Source organism: Dromiciops gliroides, chromosome 4, assembly GCF_019393635.1.
Source record: "Dromiciops gliroides isolate mDroGli1 chromosome 4, mDroGli1.pri, whole genome shotgun sequence".
In the NCBI taxonomy this organism is placed as follows: domain Eukaryota; kingdom Metazoa; phylum Chordata; class Mammalia; order Microbiotheria; family Microbiotheriidae; genus Dromiciops; species Dromiciops gliroides.
In genome coordinates this window covers 459613435-459636612 of record NC_057864.1, presented here as the reverse complement: position 1 = coordinate 459636612, position 23178 = coordinate 459613435, and the positions used below count along the sequence as shown (strand labels likewise).

At 39.0% G+C, this 23178-nt stretch overlaps 1 protein-coding gene across 1 annotated transcript in view; it reads left to right on the top strand.

Moving 5' to 3' along the window:
- Positions 1–22423, top strand: part of ATAD5 (ATPase family AAA domain containing 5) — a 30378-nt gene extending 7955 nt beyond the window's left edge. Inside the window, exons 5-23 of the mRNA XM_043963584.1 lie at positions 142–268; positions 603–684; positions 2814–2995; positions 3388–3545; positions 4174–4333; positions 4768–5109; positions 5434–5530; positions 5751–5830; positions 6263–6405; positions 6499–6649; positions 9962–10126; positions 11112–11242; positions 12676–12769; positions 14435–14499; positions 15427–15607; positions 18741–18919; positions 19542–20392; positions 21145–21306; positions 21393–22423. Of these exons, the coding sequence (XP_043819519.1) occupies positions 142–268; positions 603–684; positions 2814–2995; positions 3388–3545; positions 4174–4333; positions 4768–5109; positions 5434–5530; positions 5751–5830; positions 6263–6405; positions 6499–6649; positions 9962–10126; positions 11112–11242; positions 12676–12769; positions 14435–14499; positions 15427–15607; positions 18741–18919; positions 19542–19733 (2529 nt within the window). The 3' untranslated portion in view covers positions 19734–20392; positions 21145–21306; positions 21393–22423. The remainder of the gene's footprint in view (positions 1–141; positions 269–602; positions 685–2813; positions 2996–3387; positions 3546–4173; positions 4334–4767; positions 5110–5433; positions 5531–5750; positions 5831–6262; positions 6406–6498; positions 6650–9961; positions 10127–11111; positions 11243–12675; positions 12770–14434; positions 14500–15426; positions 15608–18740; positions 18920–19541; positions 20393–21144; positions 21307–21392) is intronic.
- Positions 22424–23178: the final 755 nt, after the last annotated feature.

Genomic DNA, 23178 nt, shown 5'->3' with positions numbered 1-23178 from the left:
GAAAGGGACGGGGAAAGATCTGTCCAAATGAGTATTATTTTCATTATTTCAATCAGCTTTCAAATTCTACATATACATTTTATGCAATGCATTATATGTAATAGGTTAAAAATATTTAATCTCTTTGTTACTTCATTTTAGGATTCAGTTATAATTATAGATTCAAGCCCTGCTTCTTCACAGAATGCAGAGAACAAACAGAAGGAAATTCAGTGTTTGAATGATGTACTGGGGAAAAAAGTTAACAAGACTACGAAGAATTTACCTGGTATGTTGCTCTCATAAGAGTATTGATGTTATAAGTTGTTGTTGGTGGTGCCTTTTAGAAATGGACTGTTTCTCCCCTTGGGAAGCTTAACATTCGAATCATACTTAAGATTATAATTCTAAGAAAAGAAGTCCATTGATGGACCCTTAAAAGGAGAAGCTTGATGAATTTTAATCTACTGAATATCCACCTATCTTCCACCTGACTTCACTTAGTATGTTACAATGATTTATTCCTGACGAAGGGAAGGGAGAAAGTAACTCTTTTTGAAAGCATTTGGGAAGGAGCGTGGTTAGAAAACATGAATTCTAATCTGTACATTTGTTCTTTCAAGGAAAAATAAAAGTGGCTCCTCTATTCCTGGCCAAAAAACCTCAGAAAACAGCTGAACCTATTGTGATTTTCGATGACAACAGGTCAGTCTCATGCAAATTAGAAAACTTAGAAGAATTTGTAGAAAGTATTTTAAACTCTCTGGTGTTTGGGAGTCAAGCATATGAATCGTATAGTGTTCTATTTATGCTCTAATGGTAAAGTGTAATGGTTTCTTATTAGATTTTAGCAGTTCTTTCCATGCTGCACGTGTAGTTTGTTATCAGGTTTTCAGCAATAACTGCAATTTAAAGAATTTGCCATTAATTTCTGATTCTTTGGTCTTCCCTGACTGGAAAGATCAACAAAACAAAGTAACCTTCTTGATATGGTGGCCAGATTCTTGGAGCCTCTTAATCGTCAGCAGTCTAAAGCTATGGCACAATAGAGTTCTGTGGTTTTGTATCCTTATGTTCCTTCCTGCCTATGGTTTCCCTGATTTGGAGGGTAGGTTAGTTACTGTGAGAATATTTTTTTACTAACTTGGGGGGACTAATCTGACTGCCGGCCTAATCTATCTGGAGGACTAATCAGGGATTTTTGACTGGCTGGCTATCTGACCGCTATTAATTTAATATAGGCCATTTATAAAATTTCTCCACACTGCTCTGCTCCCAAATTGATAAGCCAGTGATTAAGAAACCCCTTAATTAAATAATCAAGGCAGAATTTATTTATAAAAATCAATGTAAATGATAAGGGTTAGGAAATACAAATTATACAACCTGTCTGCTTTTAATATAATGAGGGCTGTTGCTGCCTCTTGCCTTAGGGTATGCTCCAGCTTTCTCCAACTTTCACTCTAGCTCCCCTGCTTCACTTTCACTGCTCAGCTCCTTTCTTCTAACTTCAAGCCCCTTTCACTTTGTCCTCCCTGTGTCACCTCCCCCTGTGTCTAACTTTCCTCTCTGTGCTGCCCCGCTGAACCCCTGTGTTTCTCTCTCACCAACCTCTCCTAATGTTCTCCTAGTGCTCCAGTGTCCTGCTCTGTCTGTCCTCCCTTACTGTCTTCTTCAAACTCCTTTTTCTCCAGGTTTGCTTTCTCTCCCTTCTTGTACCATCCCTCCTATTCCCTTAATCTTCTGGCCTCTCCCAACCTCTGTATGTCTGCCTCCCTCAGTGTCTCTAGTGTCCCTTTTTATTAATTCTCTCTCTCAGGTGAAATCTGGGGCCAAGCCCATACTCCCCGGGCCAAGCTGGGGGGTGGGTGAAGCAAACCCCAGTGTCTCTGAGGGTTTTCATGGGCCTCCCCGATGTGCACATGGGCAGCACCATGGTCCACCCGTAGCTCAAGGTTTTTGGTCCTTGCAGCTTAGCCTGGCTCAGAGGGCCCCACCCCTGCAGCCGAAGCAGAGGGGGTGGGGCCCTAGCTCCTCCTACACAGAAAAAACCCCTGAGGGCCCAAGGGTCCCCAAATCAAAACAAATTTCCACATTACAATGGCCAACCCAGCAGTTTTTTAGCTGGGGTTCTTTAAAGAATACAGTAGAAAATTCTGAAATGTCAATACTTGTTTCTCAGAATTATGTTAATTTTAAATTCCTAAGCATTTCCTTATTTATTATGAAACTTTTTTTAACCATAGTCACCTGTGTGCAGCATCATCTGCATCCCATTGGAAAATCAGCCTGCAGTCTCTGGCAGCTCTCTCTGCCTTCTTTATCTTCACTTTATTTGTCTCTGTTCTGTACGACTCTTGTGGGTTAGTCAGCTCTCATTGAGTCAGAATTTGGAATATCCCTCCCTTCTCATATCTCTCTACCCAGGAATAAGGGATTTGATAGCTGCCATAGGCATGCAGAATCACAAGCTGTCACTACATTGGTACAAATTCCAGCCACTACGAACCTGAAGATAAGTGGTGTCTGACAGCAGGATAACTGTGTCCAACAGACAGGAGAAAGTTTCTTCTTGTTGGGCCTAGTGACCTATTCTTGCATCGTTGTATAACAGAGTTCTGTTCATTTTGTTTCTTGTTAATTTTTAAAAGTAGCAGTTGTTTGTGTTAGGAACAGAAAAGCGCTTGATGGTGCCTGACATTTCAAGGGGTTGATCTTGCTTTTGGTTGAAATGAACAAGAAAAATAGGGCCTTTTGCCCACCCTTTCGTATTCTTAGATAGCCATTCTCTGAGGTGCATTTTTCCTTTATTAAGTCATTTATTTTGTTCAAAGTCAAGATGCATCTGAAAACTCCCAGGATGATGAGCAATTTAAAGCGAAGCGTGAGTTTCTTATGAGCGGCTTGCCAGATTCATTGAAACGCCATATCGCAAAGAAAGCAGCTGCCTTAGAAGCCTACTCTGCCATAAGTTCCTGCTTCCAGACAGTTGTTCATATACAGCAGCGAGACAACTGTAAGTCTCCATTGGTTGGGGTAAATCTTTCTCATCTGCATAAGTATCCAATTTTAAGTAGCATCAAATTGCATGTGCTATTATTTCACTTCTTTTATTACCTTTACAAGTCAAAGTTGAGGCTATGGTTTCGTCATATCTGCCTGTGGCAATTTCATAGGAAATTTTAAAATACGTTAATAAACACAGGCAACATGGTGGGAGAGTAGATTATTAGTCAGAAAGTCTGACCTTTTGACACTTAACTAGCTGGGTGATCCTAGCAAACTCACTCAACCCCTATTGGTATATTTATGTTACTGTATAATTGTTCCCAAGTCTTTTCATGTGCATACAATTAATCTGGCTAGGATGGGATGAAAGAATAAGTCGTGTTTCTGCTTCTTGTTTAGGGAACCGTTTGTGGAGCTTGAAACCCCCTTCATGCCTTCTCTTAACTGATCTCAAAGACCTGAATACCAGTGTGACTGATGTCACTAAACAAGTCATTGCCCTTGGTGAATTTTCGGCTTTGAATTCCAGACCCAGCACCAATAATTCTACAGTTAGGGTTAGTATTATAGAGCATTGTTATTATTAGGAGCCTATTTCCATTGTCAAAGGGTTAAGTATATTATTATTTTTCTTCTACTTCTACTTTTCTAGTAGACTGTAAACTCCTTTCAGGCAGGGACTATTTTGGTTTGTTTTTGTGTTTCCAATGCCTTAAACATACTTACCAAGTAGTAAGTATTGACTGATTTGAATTTCTTGTCCAATTTAGTACTTTTGGGGCAGCTAGGTGGCGCAGTGGATAAAGCACTGGCCCTGGATTCAGGAGTACCTGAGTTCAAATGTGACCTCAGATACTTGACATTTACTAGCTGTGTGACCCTGGGCAAGTCACTTAACCCTCATTACCCTGCCCCCCCACCCCCCAAAAAAAATTTAGTACTTTTACTGAATTCTGATGTTTGCAGTAATACCTTGGGAAAGTACCATGAGGTTAGAAGGCAAAACAGCAATAATATGAACATAAAAGCTCAACTAAGGCTTGACACAAATTCAACAGAAAGGTTCATGCAGTATTATTAGCTTCTCTCAAGGGGAGGATTTGGTTTCCAGGGTTACATCAGTATTAATGTATAGTATAATAGGAATCACTAAATGGAGTTTTTATTAAATATTTTACATTGCAGTTATTGGGAGCAAGAAAAGATTTTACAGAAGAAATAAAGAAGATTTTGCTGGAGGAAATTAGTAGGTCAAATCCTCAATTTCCTTTAAAAAGATTTTTTACACAGTTTTTTAAAAAGCGAACTGAGCACCAGGTACTTTTTGGATGTCAGAGTAAACAAGGTTAGTGACCTATAATTACTATGATTTATACTGAAACTGCATTTTTCAAAGGGCTGTCAGTTATCCTGAGAATGAGGCTTTAAAAAAAGAATTGTTGACTTTAAACAAAAGCCTCATGCTATCCGTCTGAAGCAGAGAGGTAAGATTTCACACAGCAGCAGGGCCTGCTGCACTGGTGGGCACCAGCCAGTGGGTGGGCAGGGCACTTAGGGCCCTGACAGCAATGATGTTGAGCATCAATCAGGCAGTCCTCTGGTAGGGTCTCATTGGTCATTTGTACAAATAAGAGTTAAGTTCTACGGGCAGATTTCAGGGCACAACATCTGACCTTTGCCTGTACCTGTTGTAATAGGTTTATTGAATGTTTTTAAGATATTAAAGTTGTTTTTCTGTTGCTCATTAAGGACTTGTGTTATTTTTAAACCCTTACATAGGACATCCACAAATAAAACCCATTGACAGTCAAAGGGAAGCCAAGAGGAAAAGAGTAGAGAGTGAAAACCACAAATCAAAAAGAAGAAAGCCAGGTGATTGTGATCAAGGCCTACTGAGGAAAGATTTACCTGAGGGGCCTGCCCCCAGCAGAAGGTGGGGCACTGGCACACCCGAGGGCAAGCTGGAGTCTGGCCAAGGACAGCTTTCCAGGACCTCCAAGAAAAAGCAGGTGGCTTTGGGAAGTGTGATGTGTAAGGAGGAAATGGACACAGCCCAGGATTCCGATGTGGTGATAATAGATGAAGATAAGGAATTTCCATCAGAGGCAATATCCGACTCTGGTAATTTTCTCTAATGATTTGGAAGCTTTTAGTCTCTTCTCTTAGTTGTCAAAGGTATCCCCTCACTTTTATACTCGTTTTCCCCCTTTTATTTAAAAGTTCTTTGGGCCATTTGCTTATACTTTATGCCCATACTTTTCCCTAGTAAACAGTAATTTTTTAAGATTTAATCTAAGGAATTAGGATTTTGGTTTTTGCTGTTGCATTTGTTATTGTTTGGTTTTAAAATGTATCCACAAGAATGTCAGTGTTTGACATTTTAAGTTTTTCTCTCATTTTCAAACAAATGTTTCACCCAGTAAATGCAAACTGTTTTGCTTCTAGAGTCTGGAATCGAGGACATGCTCTGGACAGAAAAGTACCAACCTCAGGATTCCAGTGAACTCATAGACAATGAAATAGCAATTCAGAAGTTACACAGGTTGGTAAATTTTTCTTTCAGAGATCATCTGAGACCGATTTTAATATTGAAAGTTATTTATACTATTGATTATTGATGAAAATGTTTTGCCATGATTTTCATAAACATTTTGAGTGTTCCTGAAGACTTAAAATAATGAATCTTTCCAATTCATCCTAATATGTTTTCTGATATTTAATTTTGTGCATTATTTTTAATAATTCATACTTTCTTATCATAGTTGGTTGAAAGACTGGAAAAGAAGAGCTGAATTGGAGGAAAAAGGAAATTTGAAAGTCAGAAGTGATGACAAAGAGCAAGGTATGGATGAAGGCTTATCCTATAGTTGCTTTTTTCTATTTTCTCAGAGTGAGTTCTTTGGGAGCAAAGATACTAAAGTGGTTTGTCATTTCCTTCTATAGCTCATTTTACAGATGAGGAAACTAAGGTAAACAGGGTTAAGTGACTTGTCCAGGGTCACAGAGCTAGTAAGGAGGCCAGACTTGAACTCAGGAAAATGAGTCTTGCTGACTCCAGGCCTAGTGCTCTATCCATTGCACTACCTAGCTGCCCCTTAGGTTAGCAATTAGTTCATTTAAATTTATAATTAGCATTTCAGAGTATTTAATTTTGTTGTTAGTTGAAAGAAAGTCCCTGCTTACATATAATAAATATGAATTTAACTATCATGTCTAGTGATGGTTGATCATTTTACCAATCATGTTATATATATGCATTTGTTCATATTTCCAGATCTCTCATTCAGCATGGACTTTAAGGACATTTCTGATGATGAGGAAGAAAATTCTCTTTGTAATACTGTTCTTATCACGGGGCCACCAGGAGTGGGGAAGACAGCTGCAGTTTATGCTTGTGCTCAAGAGCTTGGCTTTAAGGTTCATTTCAAATATTTGAAAATATCAGTGTAAAAGTTATCTTAGATTTTAAGTTTTCAGTTCCCTTTTTTAAAAATTTCATGTTTTTTACAGATTTTTGAAGTTAATGCTTCTTCCCAACGCAGTGGTAGACAAATTCTCTCTCAACTCAAAGAAGCTACTCAGTCTCATCAAGTCGACAAGCAGGGTGTAAATTCACACAAGCCTTGTTTCTTTAACAGTTACAGCGTAAGCAAATCACCAAGTAAGTAAATGGTCTTTTTTTCAAGCCCTGCCTGTAGCCTGTCAAAGATCTTGTCCGTACAACATGCAGCTAGGCAGCAACACTACATGTACATGGTGCTCCTGGAGATCTTGGGCTGGGGGGCCGAGGAGATGGTTGACCTGTAGAAGAAGAAAGTGTTCCTCCCCTCAGGGAGGGAAATCTCACTGGGGAGAAATAGCAATTGCACCTCCAACATTTAAAGAACAGTTAAATTGTGTGGTCTTGACTCTCAATCCAGTAGGAATTCAGGAGAAAAAAGATAAGAAGGTGAACTAAAGTGGTCAGAGATGGCATCTTGAAGAAGATAATAGGACTTGACCTCAATGGTTATAAAGAATGAATATACTTTGATTTTGAAAGGCAGCATGAGGGAAGGATGAGAATGCCTGGCAGGGGCACTGCTATGCTGGAGGGCACAAGAGCATGCTATGTTCCTAAACTGGTCATCGGGCAATGTGCATAATTGAAGAATGGTTGTTTGGTGTAGAATAGGACCTGATTTTAACAGGCTTGAAAATATAAAAAAATTGTTTGGATTTGTGGAGATGAGACGGGTGCAAGCCATATTTTATCAAACAGTCTGGCAACTGTGCCCAAGATGGAGGGCCTGGTGACTATTCTGGGGCTCTAGGAGGATGGCTAGATGGCAGTGGTGGTTGTGGGAAGGTCTAAGAACTGGCAAATGGCAGATTTGGAAGGAATAATTGATAGGATTTGATAGAAGACACAGGAGAAGAAAGAGTCAAGGATAAGCCCAAGGCTTCTTATTTCTACAGCGTCAGCACAGCCTGTGGACAGAACACTGGTTGGGGAATCAGAAGTGTATGGGTTTGACTCCCTTCTTGGGTACAAGATGATGGTGGGCAAGTTATTGAAGCTTTCTAAGCCATGGTTTCCTCATCTCTGAAGGCTGTGGAATAATATCTCTTGGACCTACCTCACCAGGTTATTGTGGGGCATAATCGAGATGTCACATCAAGTGCTTTGCAAACTTTGAAGGGCTATTGTTCTTATTACCATACTCTTGGAAGACTAAGAGAAGGATGACATTGGGAAAATGGAATGTCTAGGAAGAGGAGCTGATTTGTTAGGTTTGACATGTTGAGTTTTAGGTGATACCACAACATCCATGTTGGAAACTTGGGCCTGAAGTGCCTAGGAGAAGTCAGTGTGGGTAGTGACCAACATCAAGTCCCAAGAATTCGTGATGAAACACACTGTCTACCTTCAGAGAGCGAGCTGATGGACTCAGAATGCAGATAGAAGCTTGTTTTCTTTTTTTCCTTCTTATTTTTGGACATGTCCAGTGCAGGAACTTGCTTTGAATGACTGTAAATGTTTGTAACAGGTTTTATTTTCCTTGCCTTCAGTGGGTGAAGGAAGGGAGAGAATTTGGAACTGTGAATAAAATAAAACTGAAAAGTCCATGTCAGAAATGTAGGTTTGGAAGTCCTTAGCACAGAAGGGAAGCTGAAATAGTGAAAATGGATGAGCTCAGCTTGGAAGTGATTATAAGAGAGAAGTAGAGAGCTAATGATAGACGCAGAGGATGAAGAGCCGGCAAAGGAGAAAGAGAAGCTATTTGAAGTGGTGGAGAGCCAGGGGATTGCTAGATCCCAGAAGCCACTGGAGAGGAGAGTGTTTTAGAACTCTGTGGGAGAGGCCACAGGCGGGGTTATTTGGGTGGAGAAGAATCTCTGTAAGAGCAGATCCCTAAAATCTGATTGCGGGACCAAGAAGGTTTGGGGTGGATAGAAAGGAGCCATGGAGAACCCCAGGATGGAGAAGGCTGGCAGCTGGCACCTGCCCTTGTAAAGCAGTGTTGGTAGAGGGAACCCCTGTCTTCTGGGAGCTTATGTTCTATGGGCACATAGTGGCCAACCACCTCTTTACTTCCAGGAAGCCAGACTGACCAGGTCCTAGCCAACAGAAAAGATTTCTTTTAAGAGAGAAGATCAGAGCACTTTTGAAGGTGGAAGGAAATGAGTCTGTAGAGAAGGGGAGGTGGAGGGTGTTAGAAAGGGAAGGAATAATTGTGGCAATGAAGGAGTAAAGGAAAGAGGAGACAGATTTTAGGATTCAGAGCACCGGAAGACATGTCAGCTTCAAGACAAGGGTTCTGAGGAGCATCTTCCTGGAGAGCATGGATGGAATGGATGGTGACGTGTTCAAGTGAAGATTGGAATAATGGAAGGGCCCCTGCTAGATTTTTCTAATGGTCTTATGAAAACAAAAGATGTGCAGGAAGCAAAGCTGGAGAAGAGAAAGTAGGAAGCTGCCTAGAGAATTGCTGTGGCAGTGAATACACTAAAGTTAGACATGTTGATTAAAAGGTTGATTAGCAACTGGGTGAGCCAAGTGGCAAAGTGATTCTTTAACAAATCAGGTCCTGCAAGGATTAGGGAAAAGCAGCAGCTTCAGGCACTGTTGTTTTTTGTTTCAAAGGACAGAACCAACCTTTATAAAAGTGTTAAGGGTTAAAATTCTAGCTAGTCTGTCTAAAATATCTAATGAGTGGTCGCCAATAAATTATAAGCTTTAGCAAGAGTTAGACTTTTAAGCAATTATTAAGGAGAATAAAGGAGAATAAGAATTTGGTAAAGAGAGAGAAAGGCCTAGATTTCTATCTATTAAAGGGAGAGCACATTTTTAGCTCCCTTCTCCGCCAGCGTCCTCAGGAAAGAGCCCCAGAGTCAGCGCCAGTCTCTTCCTTCCTTCTCCCACTAGTCCGCGTCACTTCCTCCCGCCAAGAACTCTTCTACAGTAAGTATCCAGCAGGTGGCGTCATTCCAATCGTTACAAAAGAATCTATTTTAAAAATGAGTGATTTTCTCTTATACCCAGACAGAATAAATACAATGGTATGTAAAAAGCGAGCATGTCAAACAAAAGAGAATTCTACAATTTTGAAGAGACCCTGGACAAGGCATTGCCTTCTCTTAGGCAGGGTTTGAAAACTGCATCATCTAGGCATTGCTACCTACCTTTGAGCCTCTGCTGCACCATGTTGTTTGACCTTAACACAAAAGAAGTGCCTGTGCCCTAAATGGTTTTCTTTGACCTCGAAAATAAAGTGCATTCACAAGCTGCACTTGAACAGTGTCTTTTGTTCTGCTCTGACCCCCCAAGATGATTGTGCTTTAAGTGACAGTTAAAGTAGACTGGGATTGAAATAATTTCATCTGTTATGGGGTCGAAATGGGATTAAATTGGGATGTGAACTCCAACCTACGGTTTAACTGATGAAATAGTCATTTTAGATAATATTAAAATAACGTTTGTTTTTGATAGAAAAATTCAGCTCACCTAAGAAAGTTCTTACATCGCCAAGGAAACCTCCACTTTCACCAAGAGTGGCAAAGCGTGGACTTCCCCCCAGAACTTTGGCAAATTATTTTAAGGTGTCTTCCAAACAAAGTAATGATGAAGGGACGAAACCCCAGAAGAGTATTAAAGGTAAGACGTCATAATAGCAAAATGCAAGCTAAAAGAAATGTATCATCAACACATTAGAGATTATGAAAGAATATTCTTTAAGTTACTGGGAGTTACTTATTAAACCCCTGACATTCTTTCTAGGTATTTTGAGAACTTATTTCTATTTTTATTAGTTTATTCAGTGAGAATAAATGTTTTTAATCATAAAAGTATTTTATTATTTTCTAGTTACATGTAAAGATAGTTTTCAATATTTGTTTTTATAAGATTTCTAGTTCCAAATTATTCTCCCTCCCCACTCCCCAAGAGAAAGCAATCTGATATATGTACAGTCACATTAAACATTTCTGCATTAGTCATGTGAAAAAAAGAATCAGAACAAAAGGGGGAAAAAAAGAAAAAAAAACAACCCCAAAAAGTAGAAACAGTCTGGTTCAATCTGCATCCAGATTCCACAGTTCTTTTTTCTGGATGTGGAGAGTATTTTCCATCATGAGTCCTTTGGAATTATCTTGGATCATTTTATTGCTGAGAAGAGTCAAGTCTATCACAGTTGATCATCACACAGTGTTATTGATACTGTGTACAATGTTTTCTTGGTTCTGCTCATTTCACTCAGCATCAGTTCATGTAAGCCTTTCCAGGTTTTTTCTGAAATCTGCCTTCTTATCATTTCTTCTTTTTGTTTGTTTTTTTAGTAAGGCAATTGGGGTTAAGTGACTTGCCCAGGGTCACACAGCTAGTAAGTGTTAAGTGTCTGAGGCCGGATTTGAACTCAGGTACTCCTGAATCCAGGGCCGGTGCTCTATCCACTGCTCCATCTAGCTGCCCCATATCATTTCTTACAGCACAATAATTTTCCATTACATTCATATACCACAACTTGTTTAGCCATTCCCCAATTGATGGGCATCCCCTCAATGAGAATAAATGAATTCTGTTGAAACAGTTTTCTGTTAATGTTAGTGAATTTACTTGATATCTTTATATCACATCTATGTAGAAACGATTTCTTCTGAAGAAAAACAAAGCGTTCACACAAAATCAACAAACATCTCCAGCTCAAATGTCAAGGGATTAGGAGTAGAAGAATCCAACCGGAAAAATGCAACATCTCTTATTCTTTTTGAGGAGGTAAGAATGTAAGATTCATAAATTACTAATACCACAAAAGCAATATTGATGCCTTTGTTTTATGGCTGAATACTTAAACATGAACAATTTCAAGATTACATTTTTATATTACAAATATTATCTAAGTATAAAAAGTGATAAATATCTAATATGTTAAACACAAACAGAAAATGTGTTTTCTTTGAAGCAAGTGAAAATGTCAAATCCTAAGGAAATTAATTTTTTTGAAGAAGGTGGCTCACTAAAGTGGGAGTATCTCCTGCCTTTCATTGCCAAACTCCTTGGAGGGGGGCGGAGATCCATACACATTTCTTACATTTCTTAATCCCTTGCAGTCTCCTTTCTGATACCACCACTTGACTAAGACTGCTCTCTCTAAAGTTACCTACTGTCTTTAAAGTGCTAAATCCAATGGCCTTTTCTCCATCCATCTCCGCACCATTTGACTCTGTTGACCTTACCTTTGGGTCTTGGAGACCCTCTTCTCTTCTGGTTCTCCACTTCGCCATAGTCTGTCTGTCTGATCGATCACTGTTTCAGTGCCTTCCTTCCAGACACTGAGGTTCACCACCTCAGAGCCATCCTGCCTCTCTCCCTCTTGGCTTCCCCCATATCCATTCAGGTGCCATGTCTGGCACCATGTCTGTCCCTCTTGTCTGCTCCCTTCTCTGCACTCTCATGACCACAGGTCAGGTTTAGGGCTGTCCCTTTTGTTCGTTGGTCTCCTTGCCTCTGACCTACCTGCACCCCGTTCACCTCCCACACAGCCGCCACCTTGCTAGTCCTCATCATGCAGGTCTGACCCCAAAAAGAGCGAGCCTCTTTGGTTCTCTATCGCCTCTCCGGTAAAATACTGACTCCTCTGTCATCTCAACCCCTTCACAGCCTAGTTCCACTTAAATCACCGCTGCTGATCCCTCTGCACAATTCGGCATTTTTTCACCCAAGGCCTTTGCAGAGCCCACCTCTTGATACTCTTTTGTCTTTATCTGACAACACATTGTTTGCTGGAAGTCAGATATCATTTACTCGAGGGTAAGGACTGTTGTCATCCTTACCTTTGTTTCCCCAGACCTAACACAGTGTCTGGCACATAGAAGGCACTTAATGAACATTTGTGCAGTTGGAGTTTCTTTTCCTTTCTGGAGGCAGTTAGGGTGAAGTGACTTGCCCAGGGTCAAATAGCTAGTAAGTGTCTGAGGTGGGATTTGAACTCAGGTCCTCCTGATTCCAGGACCAGTGCTGTATTATTCGCCATGCCACCTAGCTGCCCCTGATGCAAGAAAGTATTCTGAATGAGCCTAAACTTTTCACTTTTACACTATAGGCTGGTAGACATTATGTAGTCCAATCCAGATACACAAACTGTTTACAAAATAACTGTTGTCCCCTTGCCCCTGGGCTTGGCATTCACAGTAGCGTGTGTCTCCTAGGTCGATGTGGTATTTGATGAAGATGCTGGATTTCTAAATGCAATCAAGACATTCATGGCAACAACCAAGAGGCCTGTGATTCTTACTACAAGTGGTAGGTAAAACTGACCTGAGCAAAATCTGTTTGTGTTGATTTAAAATATTCTGGCAATGCACTTCTTTTTGGTTAGGAAATGTATCCTGAAGTTAGTGGCTTAGTGGGTTTTTTTTCCCCTTAATAAATTCTTGGATATGTATCTGTTCTTTGTACCACGTCATGAGAGGTGTTGAGTAAAAACTCATACATGGAGGAGTGGAGTTCTTGGGTTGAAATTAGAAAGAGCCTATGATTGGGGGGCACCTGGGTGGTGCAGTGGATAAGGCACTGGCCCTGATTTCAGGAGGACCTGAGTTCAAATCCGGTCTCAGGCACTTGACACTTACTAGCTGTGTGGCTCTGGACAAGTCACTTAATCCTTATTGCCCCACCAAAAAAAAAAAAAAAAAGAGCCTATTATTGGGAGCCATGAGGCCTTGGTGTGCTTAGTCATTAGCTCTGCATCTATAAAGCAGTGCCCAGATATGTGCCCTGCCCAACCCATCGGTTGTGAGTATCCAGTGAGAGAATGTATGGGAAATTTTTTGTAAACTTTAAAGCAATATCTAGACAATCAATGTTAGGCGCAGGTAGGTGGTACAGTGGATAAAGCACCAGCCCTGGATTCAGGAGGACCTGAATTCAAATCTGACCTTGGACACTTGACACTTACTAGCTGTGTGACCCTGGGTATGTTACTTAACCCTCATTGCCCCACAAAAATAAAAAATTTAAAAATAGACAACCAATGTTATTATTATTTGCCAGTGATTTAACTAGTGAATTAGTAAAGAGGATTTCAGTTCCTGAAAAGATTATATTTTAATGATGAAAGTGCATGCTGGAAGCCTGTGCTACTTCTGCAGAATCTCAGAATTGGAATGTCCCTCTCTGGTAGCCTAGGATCCTCACCACAACAGCTTCCATCATTTGTGCTAGTTCTGCCCTCAGAGGATAAGCAGGGCACAGTTATTCCCTCTTATGTTAGCCTTTGAAATGGCGATGGCTCTCACTGACCCAAGAGTTCTCTGCTCCAGGCTAAACCCCACCTCTTCTTTCAGCTGTTTCCCATGTGGCAAGACCTCAAGTCCCTTTATTTACCATGCTGGTCTCTTCCAGTTTATTAGCTGCCTTTCTAAAAATGTAGCACTCAGAAGTGAACGCATACAAGGCCTCTCTTCGTGGATTCACTTTTGGTTGCCTGAGCACACTTCTGATTGACATTGTGCTTTCAGTCCCCCAAAATCTCCAGGTCTTTTTCAGATGTCTTCCCCATATTACAATTGTGAAGTTGAATTTTTGAACCCAGATATAAGACTTAGTTAACTTAATAAGGATAAAAGTAACTGGGGGCAGCTAGATGGTACAGTGGATAGAGCACCGGCCCTGGATTCAGGAGTACCTGAGTTCAAATCCGGCTTCAGACACTTAATACTTACTAGCTGTGTGACCCTGGGCAAGTCGCTTAACCCCAATTGCCTCACTTAAAAAAAAAAAAAAAAAAGTAACTGTAACAGTTTCACTCCAGTCTTCTAAGCCTGCTGGCCCTTTTTTGGGAATTGGTCTCCAACTTATTAGCCATCTTGCCCAGCTTCTGTGTCCTTTGCACATTTGATAAGTTTACTGCATGTCCCTTTATCCAACTTATTGATAACTCTTAATATAAGAACTTTCTTTTTGCAGATCCAACATTCAGTTTAACATTTGATGGATGTTTTGAGGAAATCAACTTTAAAACTCCCTCCATGGTATGTGTTGTATTTTTTAAGTCACAAAGATTACATTATAGTGTAAACATGGTATATTATATTTAGGCCGATATAAGACAATGTCAGAACTGGAAGTCATACCAGGGATTGTCCGGTCCAACATAAAACAAAAGATCCTTTTAGTCACATGAATTTTAAAAGACATCAGCATTTCCACAGACTTCAGGACAATTTTCTCTAGCATTGTTTTGAAAATTTCCTTGTTTATGCAATGTATAGCCATATGCTTTTTCTTTGTAAATCAATTTTATTAATATCTTTTGTTTTTAAATCATCTTCATTTCTTAATGTTTATTACCCCCTCCTTCCCAAAATCATCCTTTATAACAAAAACATTTTTAAGAGTGATAAAAAAATAGTTTAGTAAAACTAATCAAGATATCAAAAGTCTTGACGTTATTTGCATTGTTCCATCCTTTTTATTTCCCACCTCTGCAAAGGAGTGTGTGGGATGTGCCTTTTTGAAATGTATTCAGAACACCCAATAAAATAAGCATTTCCATATGCCAAGTGGAATAGGAGAGCATTGGACCTGAAACTATGAATCTCTTATGTAGAGCTGACTTTCCTTTGTAAGTATGTAACAAATTTAACTTGTAAACGTTCAAGGCTGCCCTGCTTGTGTGTGATTAATTTTGACCTTGCTTCTTTTTCTCAGGGAGCTGCTTTCTCATAATCTCTTCTTTGGGATGTCACTGCTTTTAATTATAAAAATACATTCTTGAATATTTAGTTCTAATGCAATATTTTCACTTGAAAAAACTTTGGGGATATTTTGAATTTTAGGAAAACTCAAATTTTATTTCACTCTTGTGATAGCAAACATTTGTGATGTTGCTACAATTCTTTGTTTTAGAAACTATTTAATTGAAATACTTTTCTATGTGTTTCTTTTACATTTTATAGCTTAATGTTGCCAGCTATCTGCAGACACTCTGTTTGGCTGAAAATTTAAGAACTGACGTAAAAGACTTTCTCACCTTGCTGACCTTTAATAATTGTGATATCCGAAGAAGCATTCTCTACTTACAATTCTGGGTTAGAAGTGGAGGTGGATTCTTAAAAGAAAAACCATTATCACTTCATGGTGGGTTGATCTGTTTAAAAAGATGTGTCCAGCTGTAAGTATGGACATTATAAAGCAGTTGATAATATAATGCTTTTCAGCTATCATCTAAGACAAATTGAATTAGTAAACATTTATTAAGTGCTTATGTGCAAAGCATCAGGCTAGATGGATCTTCCTGACATAGTAAATATGTTATTGAAAAGTTGCATTTAAGTTGACTCCTTCCTTTCACTTGCCACCATTAACATTGGTACAGTGGGGGGCAGCTAGGTGGCACAGTGGATAAAACACTGGCCCTGGATTCAGGAGGACCTGAGTTCAAATCCAACCTCACACACTTGACACTTACTAGCTGTGTGACCCTGGGCAAGTCACTCAACCCTCATTGCCTGCCTTGCAAAAAAAACAAAACAAAACTGAACAACAAAAAACAAATAAACAAAAAACATTGGTACAGTGATGTTGTTTGCATTTCTTATATTTATATGGCATTGATTCTTTTTTTGTTGTTGTTGTTTTTTTTTTTTTTTTTTAGTGAGGCAATTGGGGTTAAGTGACTTGCCCAGGGTCACACAGCTAGTAAGTGTTAAGTGTCTGAGGCTGGATTTGAACTCAGGTACTCCTGACTTCAGGGGCTGGTGCTCTATCCACTGCACCACCTAGCTGCCCCAATGGCATTGATTCTTAATACTTAGCTTTAAATTTAAATATTGATTTCCCAGACTCTTTTTGAATAAATGAATCCACTGTTTAACACTATTTAAATATACTTAAAATATGTTGTTTTAAGGTATTCCACTTGAAGTGTATAAAAAGTTTTTGTAATTGATAGCCTTTAGTTATATCTCACTTACATTTCTTATTGTACCTCTTTTCCTTCCGCCTCTCAGAAAGCCATCTCTTATAACAAATAATTTTATATATATATATATATATTTTTTTTTTTTAAGGGCAATGAGGGTTAAGTGACTTGCCCAGGGTCACACAGCTAGTAAGTGTTAAGTGTCTGAGACCAGATTTGAACTCAGGTCCTCCTGAATCCAGGGCCGGTGCTCTATCCACTGTGCCATCTAGCTGCCCCCAACAAATAATTTTAAAAAGAAAAAAGACAGTTCAATAAAAACTGACCAAGTTATCAAAAATGTCTAACATTGTATACAGTGAGCCACACCTAAAGTCCCTCTACCTTTGCAAAGAAGCGGCATGAGTAAGGTACCTCCTCATATCTCTTCTTTGGAGCCATGCTTGGTCATTAGGGTGAAACTTTTGAAATGTTAATATCACCTCTTAATTTATCTTTAATAAATTCAAATTTTTCTTAAAATGGGCACAACTGTATGTCTTAGATTAAGTAGAGTTTATTAAGTATTCATAGGAGAACAGGATAAAGCTTACAGAGGGAACCTCAGAGTAAAATAAAGTAGATAATAATGATATATTGCCCACCTAATAGTTGTGATTGGAATCATAGAAAGAAATGAGAGCTGGCTCCTGCCCTTGAAGACTTGAAATAGTTACTTGGGAGTTTGGCTTTTTCTAGGTGATACTGATGGAAGCAGCTTTAAAATAAAAGTGATTCCATAGAGTCTAGACTGTGTGCAGAGACCCCGGACAAAGGGGGGATTTCCTAAGAAAGGCTTCTTAGGGGCAGCTAGGTGGCGCAGTGGATAGAGCACCGACCCTGGAGTCAGGAGTACCTGAGTTCAAATCCGGCCTCAGACACTTGACACTTACTAGCTGTGTGACCCTGGGCAAGTCACTTAACCCCAATTGCCTCACTTAAAAAAAAAAGGCTTCTTAGCAGAAAGATGAGTCTTAAACCAGGTTTTCAAGAAGTGATGAAGATGGCATATCCAAGAAGAGATTGTTATGTGGTTTCCATTTTGTATTATGTTAAAGTAGAATGAGATGGATAACAGAATGGATAGTAAAAATTATAGTTAAGAACATGACCCATGTTGAATCTTGTAACCACATTGCATTAAAGGACGTTCTATAGAAAAGCATTATTCTGAAACCAACACCAGAAGTTAGTTGCAAATGTCCAGAAATGATTTTAAAAGACTTAATGAATTTGTTTATATTTTTGGATTGTTCAGCTTCCCTTGGTAATAAGTTCCACAAGTCCACCCCTGTGTAAGTTAGTATTTCACTTTATTTGCCTTTAAAACTGCTTTAGTGTGATTGTACATATATAACTTATATCAGATTGCTTTCCGTCTTAGGGAGGAGGGAGTGTGGGAGAAAAATTTGGAACTAAAAATCCTATGAAAAGAAATGTTGAAAATTATCCTTCATGTAACTGGAAAATAATAAAATACTTTATTAAAAATAAAATAAAATAAAAATTTTTTTAAACTGCTTTATCAGGCTTCAAGAGGTAGTCCTAGAATAATCATAATGACTCATTACCATAATGCATCAAGACTTCTGAAGCACTTTTCCACTCAGTTTTGTGAGATAGTGTGAATTTTATTATCTCCATTTTGTAGACGAGGAAACCAAGGCTCATAGACCTTGAATCACAAAGTCTTAAAGTCAGGTTTGAAACCCACATCTCCTGATGTACTTTTTCCTCTCCTGGGAATTCTTAGCTTTTTTTGGTGCCCCTTTGGCAGACTTTCTGGTGAAGCCTGTGGACCTCTTCTCAGAATGTGAAATGCACAAAATAAAATATAGAGGGTTACAAAGGTAACCAATTCTATTGAAATGCAGTGATCTTGGGCTCACTTTACACCTGGTTGGCTTCTAGAATTTGGTGCACAATCTGTGATACATGCACCTAATGGCTTTAAAAGCCCTCTTCTTCCTCCTTCATTTTCCCAGGATAGTTGCTGTAATGTTGGAGGGTTTTTCAAGTTCAACTAATTGTGAATAATTGTCATACTAATAGTGTTACTTTTTTATTTATAAAATTAAAATTATGTTTAGTCTTTTCAGAAATGTTTATTGTACCAATGACGGGAGGAGTGTGTGTGTGTGTGTGTGTGTGTGTGTGTGTGTGTGTGTGTATGTACAAGTGCACATGCAAGAAAAGTAGGGGTCAGTAGACTGTGGCCAAGCATGGCCTCACTTTGAAGTTATGGTTGGCTATCATAACTTGTTGAGAGGAAACAACGCTAATGGATTCTCTCAAACTGTGACTTTATAGGAGAGAGTAACGGGAGCACCGAGCTTTTCTGCACTCAAGATGATGCTCACCCTAAAAACCATCCCCACACTCAGGAGGATCCTGCCAACCTTCCAAAGTGCGACACTGGCTGTGCGGAGAGCCTGCTTGGCATGAAGAACATAGTCCTTCCATCTGAAGATTTGTTTTCTTTTATAAAGGTACTTTCAAAACCATAAGATCAACTTCAATTCTCTCTCTTCTCCCTTCCTCATGCCCCTGATACCCATGGTTTAAATGGTCCTGAATTTTTAGGTCTTAGATTTCTCTTTGTAACAGTTTACCTGACTTCTACAACTAGTGTCAGATTAAAAGCTTCCCCTCAAGTCAAATATTCTTCCAAGGTTATACCTCAGACCTAGAGTGTTTAGGATAAAATTGTTGTGATGTTTCTGATGAAAGGTCATTTCAAGGAAAACAAACCTCACTGACATAGACTGGCTCATCACAAGATAAGAACCAGGTAAAAATGAATCCCAATGGGGCAGCTAGGTGGCGCAGTGGATAGAGCACCAGCCCTGGAGTCAGGAGTACCTGAGTTCAAATCCGGCCTCAGACACTTAACACTTACTAGCTGTGTGACCCTGGGCAAGTCACTTAACCCCAATTGCCTTACTAAAAAAAAAAAAATTGAATCCCAAGCCACAGTTCTCTGTTGGTGTGCAGAAAGAAGTTGTTGAGCATCATGAAGGCGGATTAACCTCACACCTGCTATTAGTAGGAAGTTTGAAAATTGTAAATGTCTGATTGTGTAAACATTGTTAACATATACTTATTTTTCAGCATAAGATCATAACCCAGGAAGAATGGCATGAACTCATTCAGCTCCTCACCGAATTCCAAAGGCAGAATATCGATTTCTTGTATAGTAATCTGGAATTCATTCTGCCATTGCCAGTTCACATCATCCCAGAATCAAAAGACCTTTGTAGTTTGCCTGTAATTTCATGTGCCCCCCCCAGCAAGGAAGAATGAAAACACTGACCACCCTGAAGAAGGCAGTTCTTTGGGAAAAGCCAAGAAGTCGCGGCGTCAGAAGAAGATGGTCATATTGGATGACAGTGACTTGTTTGACATGGGTTTGACTTATTCTGATGAAGATGCCAGCTTGCTACCAGCCATCCCACCCTTTGAGCTCAGAAGAGAGTTCCTCTGCCCCCAGCCCGAGCGCGAAAGGGAAGAAGAAACCCTTGGAATCTAACATAACTTTGGTTTCTCCTCCTCAAGCTCTCAAACACCAGAAATGCCACTGTGCGTGCTTCTCACTGTTTAAATTCACTGACTGAACTTATGGATAACATGTCTTTCTAGATTCCCTTTTGCCTAATCTAAGGGAACAAAAAAGAATTTGGTAAAAATGAGACTTTAACTGGACAAACGGCAGAATCAAAAATGGCCTCTGTGATGAGTTTAGTCAAGAACTCATGACAGCTGGACTAGCCGCGGCTGGAAGAGCTGAAGGCCTTTGTGGAAGCGCTTAGTTTTACCAAGTGCTCTGCCGCTATTTCAAAAGTTTTGGAAACCTCTTTGAACCCTTCCGAGAAGTTAGGAAAAGATCCAACCAGGGACCTTACTTTGTACATTTCGGAACAAAGAAATAGTGTGTACTTCAGTCAGTCTGCCGCAGATGTGGAGTAAGTCTGATTTCCTGTTTTTAGATGACTTTTTCTTGATGTGGTTTGTCTTAACATCACTTGTGTTTCCAGTACATTCCTCCCAGCTTTCTCCTACCTGGAGAGCCATAACAAGAGTTCAGTTTCTTTTTGAGGTGTAATAGAAATATAGGGAGGAAATGACCCCTTGAATTTCTAATCTCTAACACTTCAGATACTTAGGTCAGTGTGACATATATTGTGAATTCATGACTGCCATAGCATAAGATGAGTTTTTCTATGCTAATTCTACTGTGTACAGTAAAAGATACTTATTCTATTTTGCTATTTCATTGATTTTCCTGTCATTAAATTTCTTGATGTTACAGTAAAAGTAGACTATTTGTATATTTTACGTTTGTGAGCAAGTATTTAAAATAACAAAAAAAACCTGGGTTACAACTGTGTTTTTTGGTTGTGATAGCTCTTTTTTAGGCCGATGTTTTTGCTGCCTGGAGCTGTGGGCAGATAATGAGAATCCCGGGAGTCCAGGTTGGACAGGTAGGAGCAGGGCCAGATTAGGGAGGAGCCTCAAATGCCAGGAAGATCTATGGCCAATGAATGCGATAGACCATTTAGGAGCCATTGAAGATTTTTTAACAGAGAAATAATGTGATGGAAGCACACTTGGAAGAAGTTCATTTTGGTAGGAAAATCAGTTTGTGTGAGTGTTCAATTTTATTTTATATTGAAAATACATTAAAAAGGCCAATTATTTCCTTTTTAACTTGCAGCAAAGCACAGAAGAGATTGGCAGTCGTAAAAGCTGTGTTTTCTGGTAAATCTCTTCCAAATCTGGGGAGCAGCAGGCAGGCCAGCCTCGCCGAATACTTACCGACCCTCCGCAGCATCTGTAGGACAGAGAAGTTAAAGAACGAGAAAAGGAATAAGAGAAGGTGAAAGCTCTGAGTAACATTTCCGTGACCTGTTTTCATTAGATAAAAAGAAACATTACCAAACCATTTTCTTTCTCTTTTGACAGGTTCCTGCACTATTTTGAAGGAATTCATCTTGACATATCCAAAGACACTGTGAAGAGTTTGGCAACTGAGTTTCCCCTAGTTTTCCATGCTAATGGTGCCATGTACAGTAAAGAAACTTATTACATTTTGATTTTTCATTGATTTTCTTGTGTCATTAAATTTCTTCTTGATGTACAGTAAAAAATAGACTTTGTATATTTTATATTTGTGTGCAAGTATTTAAAATAACAAAAAGCCTGGGTTACAAACTGTATATTTGGTTGTGCTAGCTCTTTAGGCCAATGTTTTGTACTTTTCTCTTGTCTGATTTACCTTTTTTTTCCCCCAAACTTTGTTTTTCTGTGGATGAGTGAGTTGTGTCTTCTGGAGTGTAGATTTAATTGAAAATGTGTCCAGAGATTGTTTTGTGTTCCATGTTATTCTCATAAATTTTCTCCTTCACTGCCACCCTGTTCCACTGACAGGACTTTTAATTTAATAATGAATTTTAGTAGTAGGAAAATTTCTTCCAAAATAGATTTTGCAAAATCCATCGCCAGGTTGTTTGGTTTTGTTGTCGAAAACCTATGTTGCTAATTTAAAACTTTTGGAACCACTTGTGATGTACTTTGAAAAGAACTTAATTTCAAGAGTCAAGGAAAAATGACTTTAGTTTAAAATGGAAGTTTTCCTATTGCATTGATATTTAGCATATTCTACCTGGATTATCTAGACAGTGGAGTTTTATAAATATTTTTCTGCTATCATCTTATATGTTGCTTTATTTTGTTAACCTACCAATTGCTTTGTATATTTTTCTACCTTTTTCTACCTTTGATGTGTTATATTTCATAAAGATTTTAACAAAATTTCATATGACTGAACATTTTGTCTTTTTCAAGATGAACTAAATTTGGTCGTATTTGGATGAATTACTCTTGATCAGTCTTTCTGTATCTCGAGGTGACTGAATTCTTATATTTTTCCAAATAACTGTGAAAGTATTTCTTTTTAAGATTTTGCTTTCTGATTAAAGAAGGAAAATGTAACTAAATGATTTAAAATATGGTCAAGTTTTACTTGAAATTACCTTACAAATGGTTTAACCAGCTCTACTTTTAAACGGGTCATAAATTAGATACCTCCCCAATTTTTCCTTTTAAATAAAAAAGCCTTTATTAATCACTTATTATGGGCCAGCCCTTTGACTCAGGCATCTCAGATAATTAAACAGGTTATATATTTACAAAATTAATATTCAGGGACACTGTTAGATTAATATAATGGAATATTATGTTTTGACAAATATGAGAAATCCAGAAGTGCTTAGGAAAGTTTATATCAACCAATGGAATCCAAAGAAATCATACATATCTACAATATTTGTTAGAAATGCAGCTCGCAGCTCAAAGAATCCAAGCAGGCAGCAGAGATGGGTGAAGGCATCTTATTCATCTTCAAAGATGGGCACATCTTCTGAATGTGCCAGAGAGTGGACTGAAAGTGAAGTCCCGCACCGTTATTTATACCTACCAAAGGTCCCTCTTGACCAATCACATGACAGTTTTCATTTACATACAGCATTACAAAAACACCAATCATAGTATATAGTACCAACCTCCCATATATGGTAACTGTAAAGATCAATCAGATTGTATCAGTTTGACCATCTGACTGCCCCATTAACAACCAATCAGATTGCGCTGGTCGACCAATCAGATGGTGACACTAGAGCCTTAACCTTATTCTACCCAAAGAATGTCCACCATTCCTCACTAGGTGCTATGTTAACATACATAACCATAC